This window comes from Triticum urartu, chromosome 5, assembly GCF_003073215.2.
Source record: "Triticum urartu cultivar G1812 chromosome 5, Tu2.1, whole genome shotgun sequence".
In the NCBI taxonomy this organism is placed as follows: domain Eukaryota; kingdom Viridiplantae; phylum Streptophyta; class Magnoliopsida; order Poales; family Poaceae; genus Triticum; species Triticum urartu.
Genome location: NC_053026.1, coordinates 367,025,649 through 367,037,496, shown reverse-complemented (window position 1 = coordinate 367,037,496; position 11,848 = coordinate 367,025,649). Strand labels below are relative to the sequence as shown.

Sequence of the window (11,848 nt, the reverse complement as noted above, 5' to 3'; positions counted from 1 at the left end):
TCGGTATGTTACTTGCCCGAGATTCGATCGTCGGTATCTAAATACCTAGTTCAATCTCATTACCGGCAAGTCTCTTTACTCGTTCCGTAATACATCATCTCGCAACTAACTCATTAGTTGCAATGCTTGCAAGGCTTAAGTGATGTGCATTACCGAGAGGGCCCAGAGATACCTCTCCGACAATCGGAGTGACAAATCTTAATCTCGAAATACGCCAACCCAACATGTACCTTTGGAGACACCTGCAGAGCTCTTTTATAATCACCCAGTTACGTTGTGACGTTTGGTAGCACACAAAGTGTTCCTCCGGCAAACGGGATTTGCATAATCTCATAGTCATAGGAACATGTATAAGTCATGAAGAAAGCAATAGCAACATACTAAACGATCGGGTGCTAAGCTAATGGAATGGGTCATGTCAATCACATCATTCTCCTAATGATGTGATCCCGTTAATCAAATGACAACACATGTCCATGGTTAGGAAACATAACCATCTTTGATTAACGAGCTAGTCAAGTAGAGGCATACTAGTGACACTTTGTTTGTCTATGTATTCACACATGTATTATGTTTCCGGTTAATACAATTCTAGCATGAATAATAAACATTTATCATGAAATAAGGAAATAAATAATAACTTTATTATTGCCTCTAGGGCATATTTCCTTCATAAATAATACCACACGCTCTTAATTTACAAAAAATGGTCTATAATCTGAGTATTTGTAGCTACGGCCCAAACAAAGATGGTATTTGCCTACAAAAGCGCAAGTTCAAGATTCCACCTTTCTTCTATTTAAACACGGTTTACATGTAGATTTAATACATACAAAGAAACGGGGAAGTGATCTTCAATTTTATCTCCAATCCTGATTTTGTTGAGTGTTCATCCATAATTCGAATCAATAATGATATGAAAGAAAGATTGATGATGCACTATTGATTGAGATTGCACCATAGATAGTACTTTTTAAATGGTTAACAGGTAAAATAACATCATATTTAGATTCTATGTATTTTTCTAATCAAATTTCATATATAACATGTTAAATTTGGAGTTACGGTTTAAAAGATATGAGTGTTTTAAAAAAACATTTGATATGTACTGCGGGTTTAATGTTAGAAACACTAGGGTTCTTTCTATAAAATAACATGACGGACTAAGAATACTTATTTCTTTTATTAGTAGGTATAGATGACACGGACATATTCTCACCCTGGTGGTTGGCTGTTCATATGCATATTCAAAATCTTTATTATAGAGTATATGATCGAACGGAGAATATCAAGATAAAATTGACGGAGCTATCCAGACTTCGAGGCAAAATGTCACGGGTCCTCACATAATACTCCCTCCGTTCCTAAATGTAAGTCTTTGTAGAGATTTTACTATGGACAACATACGGGTGTATCTAGATGCATTTTAGAGTATAGATTCACTCATTTCGCTTCGTATGTGGTCCATAGTAAAATCTTTTTAAAGACTTATATTTAGGAATAGAGGAAATACATGTAACTATAAAGTATTGGAGGAGGGATAAAAAAAGACCGCATAAGACAATTCGACGGTGTTACTCGGCTTAGAGGAATGTAAGCCTGAGTGACTGAAAAATTGCACCTGGCTTACAGCCCCACACACGGCGGCAAGTTATTTTCATGTAGTGAAAGTTCGAAATAGGCCATTCTGCAAATCTGCAGTACTATTATTTTTTTGGAAATGCAATAAAGGAGTATATGTATATATATGCTAGGTCTCTCCTTCACGGTGAAGCTCCTCACGTTTCTTCGACAAGTTTACTAAGAAAACCCGGTGGACAATTCAAAGCTAACACAGCGCGCCAAAACTGACACAGGAGTTGCTCTATCCTCTAGGGCAGCAGGTTGATCTTCCCACCGCTCTTCTCCGCGATGACGAACGCCCGCACCATGTCCTCGACGGGCTCCCAGACAACCTTCCTCCATAGCTCCTGCACCCCTTCGCCGTCCGCCGTCCGCGCCAGCACCTCTGTGCAGTCCACCCGCCGGACGTCCCACCCCTCCAGCGTGCTCAACCGCCGGATCTTCTCCACCTGCTCCAGCACCAGCCCGAACGTGTTAACCTTGATCTCCTCCACCGCTCTCCCCAGCATCGCGGTTGTGCCGTCATCATCGCCGTCGCTCGCGCGTCGCAGGTACGCGTCCATCTCCGGCAGGCCGATGGCGCGGCGCACGCCCCGGCTGTAGCTGGCGTCCGGGTCGAACGCCGCGCGGGCCTCCTCCACGAGCCCCCGCCGCACCATGTCGTCCACCCGTACGGCCGTGGAGCGGCGGAGGACTTCCGGCGCGGCGTCCAGCCAGACGAAGAGGCAGTCATGGGAGGAGCGGAAGGCGCCGCCGTCTCCGTCGACGAGCGCCTCGACGTACCGGTTGGAGCCGCCGGCCACCACGGGGAGGCCGCCGCGGGAGAGAACGCGCTTGATCGCGTCAGTCGCCTCCCGGCAGAAGTCGTCGACAGTGAAATCAGCGTCGGGGCACGGCACGCAGCCGAGGAGGTGGTGCGGCACACCCGCGCACTCCTCGTCCGTCACCTTGTTGGTGATCACTGGGAGGCCAGCGTACACCTGGATCTTGTCAGAGTTGATCACCTCGCCGCCGAAGAGCGCCGCCAGGGCGATGGCAAGCTTGGACTTGCCTGTGGATGTCGCGCCCAGCACGAACACCACCTTGGGCTTGCCGCCGCGTCGCTGCTCCATCACGGCGGCGCCCATGGATTGACTGTTCGTACGTAGGTGGAGAGCGTGATTGACTGCTGGATTGTTGAAAGCGACGCGACGGGGACGCCGGCTTTTATAGGAGCACGCATGCACGAAATAGGAATTAATTAAATATTATAATCTCTACGCATTGATATATATAATACCAATTAATGCGCAGAGATTATGATATTTAATTCATTTCATATTTACTTCATTAAGAATACCCAATTGTAATGAAGTATTATCATGGAAAATGATTAACATCAACAGGTGGATTATAGCGCTCGCGTCCGCGCAAATATGTTGCTAGACCATGGTCTAGCCGAACCCACGCTCCAAGCCCTCCACCTGTAATGTACTCCATTCTATAATCCATGTTCATAATGTGCATGCTGCTATCTAATAAGGCTATACCATCTTCTTCTTCTTTTTGCGGGTGAAGGCTATACCATCTTAATCATATAGGTATTTTTTATTGTCTAGATTGCACCACAACGAAGGATACGACTTAGCGACTGTAGCTGGACTTATTTTATTGTCCAAGACCATGGAGCGGGTACTGAAAAATGATAGACTGTATTTCCTCCGTTCGAAAATACTTGTCATCGCAATGAATAAAAAGGGATATATCTAGATGTATTTTAGTTTTAGATATATTTTTTTTGTTCATTTTGATGACAAGTATTTTCGAATGGATGGAGTACTAGGTAAACATTTTTTTACGATACACATGTTACTCTTTTTGCGGGGAACGATACACATGTTATTCTTGTAAAAGATATAAATTAACATGAAATTTCTACTTTTTGCGGGTGAAACGAGAATATATTAATTAAGAAATATGAAATTTTTACTTTCAAACGTGATATTTCTTTTGCTCCTAAAATATTATAATGTTTTGTGTTTGTCTTTTCAGACATGAGTTTTCTATTTCCAAACTCAAATGCACCCATATAAACAGTAAAATCCAAAAATGTAAGAAAAGGAAAAAAAAACTGAAATTTCTGGCGGTGAACATCAGAATGTGTTCTGCTTGCTTGTAATTTTTCACCAAGAAATGACATTTGTGGTTGTCTGTGCAAGAAAAGATATAAAGTCAGAGCTCAAAAAGACATGTGTGTCAGACTTTTGTAATTCTCTAAAAAGCAGAAACATACATGTTGGTGGAACACGAGAGAAAAATACGAACACAGATGAAATAAAAATGTGTGTCAGCATATTTTTCACGTCAGCGTGCTGGCATGCATGCCTGCTTTGATAGGGTTTTTTTCCTAAGAATCTCCTGCTTTGGTAGTTGTGTGAATCATCCACGTTGCAAATCGACACATAGACGTCTTTGGCACCATTTTTTAATGGGCTCTAGCACCTATGGTCCAAAGTTCAAGAACCGTTAGCGGTCCATATTAGCATAACTGATCTCTATCTCTGCTAATCTGGCCCATATCCCTAGGTTAACGTTCTTAGATCCAACGATGCTGACTATAGATGCGGCTGGACCAGGGTCCAGAAAATCCTCTCTCATCGCGTCCGCCGTCTTGGTTGCACGCCACGTGCCTACTGGACTACACCTCTCCCTCATCTTATCTCTTCCTCAACCTCTGTTCCATACAAGCAACACCCGTCTCGTCCACCACCATCTCCTTCAGCAACGCAACCCGCCTCGGCCGTGCCCGCCACCACCTCAAGCTCATGTAGCAACGCCTGCCTTGGCCGTGGTCGGCCATGGCCGCCACCACCTCAAGCCCCTCCTGTCGTCAGCATCATCTCCTTTATGTCACGGTCTCTATTTGCAAAAAAAAATGTAACATGAACTCTGTTGCACAAAATTCTGCAACATGACCCCTGTTGCAAATGGATTTCTGCAATTGATATCTAAAATTTCTGCAACAAAACCGCTGCTACAAAAAAAATGCAACTAGAACTTTGTTGCAAAAAATATATATTAAAAAATTTCTGCAACAAGACTTTTGTTGCGAAAAATTTCTGCAGCAAAACCTTCATTGCAAAAAATAAATAAATACAGACTCGAATGATTGCAACAAACTGGTTGTTGCGGAGGGCCTTCTACGACACCACTCTTGTTGCAAAGAAGTGGTTGCTTACGTACGGGGTAGATCGGACAACCGTTAACATGTATATCCAATAATCAGCGAGCCAGAGGATCTTTTCTAATTATCCGCCGGCCGACGCGTAGAGCACTCCAGTTTTCGCTTTCCTTTCTCTCGAAGAAGAAGAAAGGAGAGGCGATCTCACCTCCAGTAGCGACCTCAGTCGTTGGTGGTTCATTTTAGGCTTTACTAGCTTAGATTTTTAGGGTGTTTATCGTCTTGACTTCAGCAGTGCTAAATAAAGAATCTTCATATCCTTCTTCGACGAGGCAATCGGCCTTACAGTTGCGTGGGTTTAGAAACCAGTATGTTCAAGCAAAGATGGCGTAGCGGCGGCGGCATACTCATGGTAGACCTGTGTCCTCTGACTCCGCCGTTGCGACAACGTTTGCTCCAGCGTCGGCGAGGAGCTTGGGAGGTAGTCCAGGAGCGGGTGCAAACTGTGGTCTGCATTGACGACATCTGAAAGATGGTGGATTGTGTGCTGCGTCCGTGATTCATGAATGCTAGGTATGGTTTTCTCCCCCGACGCCTTAGTCATGCGGGGCTGCCAGACCTGGAGGTCAATGTCGTATCCCGGGTGTTGCCCCGGTCTGATTCGTTCAGCGATAACGGTTTCGCCTTTGGTGAGCCACCTTAGAGGTCCGCAAAGTTGTATATATATATCAGCGATGGAGCCGCGTCGAGCTTAGGTCAGGAGGTGATCCATCATTTTTTTTTCTTGGTGGCTGTTGTGGTGCCAGAGACAGGTGACGGACGTTGATGTCAAACTCAGAAATTTCTTCGATCTTAATTATAATTTCCCTACTTGGTTGAAATCCCTTTGTGCAAAAGCTTGTACTATGATCCTTATATGATATAAATGAGACATGTATATATTACCATGCAAAAAAAAGAACATACCAAAACAATTCAAGAGCGTACCACATTTGTTATATGGGATTTTTTCTGAAGCTTTTGTTATACAAAAATATTAAAAATCTGGCGTTCCCTGGTTAAGCATGACAAATCAATTTTTCTTTTGAAAATAGCTCCCGCCGCCTCCTTTAGGCGTCATGTGGCGGTTTCTCATGAGCCGCGATAGGGTGGTTGCATCATAAGGAACCTAACCACGCTCAGTTCGCATAGGAGACAAACTTTAACTAATGTTCGGTCCATTCTCTCTATATGCATGTTCAAAGACATTATGTTTCCTCGTAAAAAAGAGATAGAGAAACCGCCACGTTCAGTAACACGTACTAACAGCCTTTGGAAGCTCAAAGTCTGCCTTAAAAGTAAATGTTTTCTGAGAATGGAATTTTATTTTTAGAACATAAGTTTGATGAAATAGCAGGAACATAGATGTGCTCAATAGTCAATACGACTATCCAGGGAGTCAGAGTTTCACCCAAGGCCCTCGTGGCCTCTCAACCGAGGCATGCTTTGCTACTTAGGTGAGCGCCCATTTTGGCTTCTGACACAAGATATCCCTCCTAAGAGAAACAGCAAAAGGATGCTCTGTAACAGATGTAAAATCTATTTAGCTCCTCTTGTTGACTGTCAAATAGCTCTCCTGTTACCAATGGCAAATTTTGCTGACAGGTTATTATGTCAATGGATGTGGAGGTGGTATACACCGTAGATCATGCCTGTTCCACTAGAACAAATAACTTTCACATATCAGAAACTTGGCGACAGCAAAGGTACATCAAATAAGTGGAATAAAGGTGACATAATTCCACTCATTTACCTAGAGCTAACAGCCCACTGAACAAAGAACTGGGAAACAATGAGGAAGATGGCACAAAGTGTGTACTTGATCCATGTTTCCCAGCCACCATGAACTCGCTGGGGAGCAACAGGCACCGCGAGGATAGCTGCGCCTTGCATACTGAAGCATTCCCTGCATCGTCGGCTTCTATAGAACATGCCAGTCCTCTTGGTGTACGAAAAGTACAAGGAACCACCATGCAATTTCGCATAAACATGATCAGCTGCATCTTTGATGAGGCGCCCGTAGCGCGCGGTGGATGAGGAGCATCTGTTCAATAGGTCCTCGCTGCCGATAATCTCCAATCCCCTGAGAGTAAATGACTGTTTCTTCTGGAGCCATTCTGGAAGCTCGGCTGTGTGTTTGCCCAAATCCAAATGCAAGTTGCGCAACAGAGGAACATCCTGCACGACAGTCAGACATGCGCAGCTCACTATTTTCAAATCCTCCAGTCTACTGAGGTTAAGTATCCTATTCAGATTGGAACTATAGTGAACTTGCAGCTCCTTAAGTGCTGGCAGATTCTCGATATATTGAAGCGCATCAGCATGCTGTATCTTCAAGCTTTTCAGTGTCGTGCAGTGCTGGAGCCATGAGGGGACAGAAATCATCATGGGGCAGCTATCAAGCTGTAATCTCTCAAGTAAAGGCATGTCTATATCTACAAGACCAGACCATGACACCATATTCTGCATCCTCCCTAGGAATAGCTGCTCCAACAGTGGAAATGCCACACCGGTTGCTGGTGCCCCACGAAGCTCATAGTTGATCTCAGTCAACACACTGAAGCCTATGATAGCCAGGAATTTGAGATTCATCATCTCACCGAGAGCTGGTAGGCGCTGACAGTGGACACAGCCATCAAGCGTCAGCCGCTGCAGCGCTGTAAGGTGAGAAACTGAAAACCAAGCTGGAAATCCATTGCCGTAGTAACCATCTAGCTTGAGAGAAACCAAACTCTGAGGAGGTCTGAGTGCGCTGAACACATCTTTCATATGCTCTTGACCGTCAACTGGTGGTTGGTCGACAGAACTGCAGCACAGTTCGAGCTCTTTCAGATGATACATTTCCTGCAGCCTTGATTGGTGTGCATCTTCTATGCTTGATGCCCTGCCTAGCTTCAGTATCTGGAGGCTTGTAAGGTTGCGCAGTGCATGTAATTCCTTGAGTTTCAAACCATGGTTAGCTGGAAAAAAACCACGCAAGCAGTTGAGTCCTGTCAGTTTGAGTAGTCTGAAACGGACATCATTTAGCTCTGGTGCCCCTGAGAAGTCGAGGCCCCTCAAGTTTTCCAGACGGCCAACATGGCTGGTCATTTGTGTGAGGTAAGGACAGTTTTGGAGGATTAGAAACTGCAGCATCATCAGATTCCCAATACTCTGAGGAAGTTTTCTTATTTCAGTATTCGAAAGATTCAAGTACCTAAGTTGCAGCAATCTTCCCAGCGTTTTGGGAATGCTCTCAACTTGTGTGTCTCTAAGGTCTAGTACTCTTAGGTTCGGAAACCTTCCAATGATAAGGTCCAAGCTGCTTCTTCTGAGTGGGCTTGCAGACACAAAGAGTGTCCTCAAACGAGTGACATAAACCGGGATGGCCTCTATAGCTTCTTCATCTGTGATGCATAGGCGCCATGGTTTACTGGTACTACTGATACGACTAGGATTATCCACACAGTTCTCTTCACCTGACCGATAGAGTGCAAACGATCTCAGTAGAGTAGGCATCTTTGCTCCCACCACACCATTAGCTTCATGCTCAGGCAGAAGAAGACCCCTCTCTATTAATTCCTGGTAACAGCTTTCAGCCTCCTCTTCCAAATTTGGTCTGCCCTCAAAGAAACCCTCTGCAATCCACTGCTGCGTGGCACACTGCTGCTTGATCACAAATTGCTCCGGGTATAAAGAGCAGTAGAGGAAACACCGCTTGACGCGATACTTCAACTCCATGTACGTCGTATCAATACTGTCCCTTATCCCTGTATACGAGGAAATGAAATCTTGTGAATGTATGCTCTCCCATTCATCTTCCCGGCACCTGCCCCTTAGATTCCATCCAATTGTTCTAATTGCCATCGGAACGCCACTGCACTTCTGCACGATACTTCTTCCAACATCCTGAATGTTACCAGTGGCTACAGTCCCTCCCAGATTAGCGGTTTTGTGGAGCAACAACCAGCCATCGTCCCCATTCAAACACTTGACACGGTGAAAATGGGTCACCCCCATCATCCTTGCGACATTCTCGTCACGTGTTGTTACAATGACTTTGCAGCCACAACGGCGGAATGCTTCATTTGCAGCCAGCAACTGGTTCCAATCATCTGCTTTCCGCACATTATCAATGACCAAGAGCAGGTTCCTGGTAGAACCATCCAGATAGCGGCGTAACACCTCACGTTGCTCCGGCATTCCTGCCCTTCCCTTAAATGTGTCACCAGACCATATTGTGATGCGCCTGGAGTCGTTGGAGATATTTACCCATAACCTGGTTCTAAACCTACCTCTCATCTCATGGTATATCTTGAGTGCAAGAGTACTCTTACCAACTCCAATAGTTCCAACTATGGCGAAAAGAACATGGGCGCCTTCTCCACCTCTCCGTAGCAGATTAACAAGATCATTGCAGTCACTGCCAACACCTCTACCTATTGTATTGGACTCATTGTAATGAGGAGCAACTTCGCTGTCTATTCCTGATTGATCTTCTGCAGCTAGTCCTAACTGTTGTATTACTGGTATGATTGTATCCAGTTTCTTGTTTAGTTCCTGTATATCATTTCCAATCTGGCATCTGATATGAACTTCCTTGACACACTTACATATAGAGGCAGCATCCCATTCCTGCAGCAACAAACAAAATTCAATATGTGACACAAAACACCACATGTACCCATCAGGCCATCACACGCAAATCATTACACTAAAGGAGTAAGGACCTGTCTGGTTTTCAGGTTCTGCCAAAAAGCAGGAATTCATTGAAGTAGATTTTGACCATAACGACCTAGCATCATGTTTGGTTCGAGTAGACACATACAACTTGCTTTTAAAAAAACTCAAAAGATGAACTACAATAACTGAAGCCTGTTTTGCTAAATGCTATCCTCAGAATAGCTAAATCCGTATTACTAAAACTTTCTATGCAATAATTGCTTAAAAATGTGGATACTTACCTGAACAAACAACTAACATTCCCTTATCAATATAAAGTGTCATGCTTTTCGGCGTAAAACCTATAAGTATAGGCCAAGGGGTATGATACTTCTCAGATGATGGATCAAACAAGTATGATTGCAAGATGTCAAAGGACAAGTTCACACCCACAATACACAACGGAAGAAACTTAAAAATGAGTTCTGAGTTCTGACAAACCTATAAGCAAACCCCCGAAATCCAAACGGGTGTGGTTCATGTTCATGTGAAAGAATAAAGTCAAATGTTCCGTTGTGCATTGCGTTCATATAGATTAATGGTCAAACTGTCACCTTGACATTGTCGATGTCCAAAATGACTTCTTTTTTTTAGTTGATTAGATAGTGCTAGACTGCTAGGTAAGGACTTCATTGGTAGAAATGCTAAACGCATGGATCAGCCATGTGACACAATTCTTTTGAATTCTGACATTTTACACCCATTTCTAGCTTACACTAGGAAAATTCTGAGTCATATATACTGCTGTGGAAAGTGAAAATATTCATGAAATCTTATTGCCCTTGACAATGACAACTGCAGCCTGGCCAACATGTCAATGTCATACTCCCTCCGTCCCAAAATAAGGCCGCGTTTGGATTCCCTCAGCTCCGCGGCTCTGCCCCGGAGCGGAGCGGCAATCCAGTTAATTAACGCCATAATTTGCGGAGTTGGTTAAACCCTGCTCCGGGCGCTACGCTCCGCGAGGACTGCCGAACGCGGCCTAAGTGTGTCAAGCTTAGTACAACTAGAGTTAGTACAAAGTTGAGACACTTATTTTGGGACGGAGGGAGTATGTACTAACTTACTAAGTGATATCATTACTAATACAAAAACTATAAAAAAAAGACTAGATAGATGGGCAATTAGCGACCAATCTGCCACCCTACCTACCAGGTACCAAGGTTGTTAGTAAAACCAAGCAACAAAACAGAGAAAATACGTCGGATCAATATCTAAAAACACAGAAGCAAAACAAGTGTCCACTCATGGGTGACAGTATGATGGGGAGGCATGATACGAGCAGGAGAGGTGCTTGTATCGTAGAGTATATGAATTTTTCTGAAGCAAACAATGTAATATTTTCAACCCATGCCTAAGCACCAACTATTCCACATTACAGCACCAATTTAGGCATCCCCATTCCCATTCAAACATGCACCAACCAAAAATCGGCCAGGTGGAGATTTCGAGCTACAGGCCGAAGAACAACAAACCTGAAGAGTAGGCGGTCGGCCAGAGTTGCGGCGGTGCCAGAGAACCACTGCCGAGCACAGCATATGGCATAGTCAATTTCAGTCCCAGTTTAACCCAAGCGGCCCGACTAAGACGGAAGCAAGTGAGTTCCAGGGGGGGTCCCCAGTCGAAGAGCACCGAGCGCAAGCGGCGCATAGAAGCTTCACCGAGCGGCGGCGGAAGCGCCATGGGAGGAGGGGCTGGAGGGGTCGAGACTGGCGGCGCGGTGGTCAGGAGAGCCGGCGTCAGCGTCGCGACGACGGAAACCCGAGAAGGCGAGGGGAATGGAATTTGCGGGTTGCCACTCGTTTTTTATTTCCGGAAATGATAAATCCCGAGCGGATGTGGCTAGGAAATGATAAACCCATATATGCCTTGACCAAGATTTGACCAAGTCTAAGTCAAATGACATACTCCCTCTTTCCATCTATATAAGGTCTAATGCATTTTTCAAAACGGCCTTTAACTAATGATAAGATTAATAGTACATGACATGTATAATGTGAAAAATATCTAATTGAAAACTCCTTTCACATACGAATTTGACGGTATACTTTGTGTAAGTTGCATGTCATATATTATTGCTTTAACATTTGGTCCAAATTAGTCTTGAAAAATGCATTAAGCCTTATATAAATGGAAGCAGGGTGTAGTAGTAACAAACACAAGGGAGAGAAAAAACTGAATTTTTTTTTTACAGGAATCTAAATGTAAGATCTCGTTGATATAGCATCGATTAAGTCAAGACTTGGCAAAATTGACCCTGAACGCGGATTTAAAGCATGTTAACCAGAACATTTTTCATGGCAATTTTCTGTAAAAGAACGAAAT

At 44.2% G+C, this 11,848-nt stretch overlaps 2 protein-coding genes across 2 annotated transcripts; both read right to left on the bottom strand.

The window, feature by feature from the left end:
• Window positions 1-1,703: 1,703 nt before the first annotated feature.
• On the bottom strand, window positions 1,704-2,783 carry LOC125556013 (adenylate isopentenyltransferase 3, chloroplastic-like). Its single transcript, XM_048718816.1, has one exon. It carries the CDS (start codon window positions 2,748-2,750, stop codon window positions 1,872-1,874), a length of 879 nt encoding a protein of 292 aa, XP_048574773.1. The 5' UTR covers window positions 2,751-2,783; the 3' UTR covers window positions 1,704-1,871.
• A 3,444-nt stretch (window positions 2,784-6,227) lies between these two features.
• LOC125509072 (disease resistance protein RGA2-like) lies at window positions 6,228-9,439 on the bottom strand (the record flags this gene model as incomplete). Its single annotated transcript, XM_048673948.1, is given in 1 exon segment — window positions 6,228-9,439. A coding segment is annotated over 1 exon segment (2,868 nt), but the record flags the coding sequence as incomplete, so codon positions are not given.
• Between the last annotated feature and the right edge of the window lie 2,409 nt (window positions 9,440-11,848).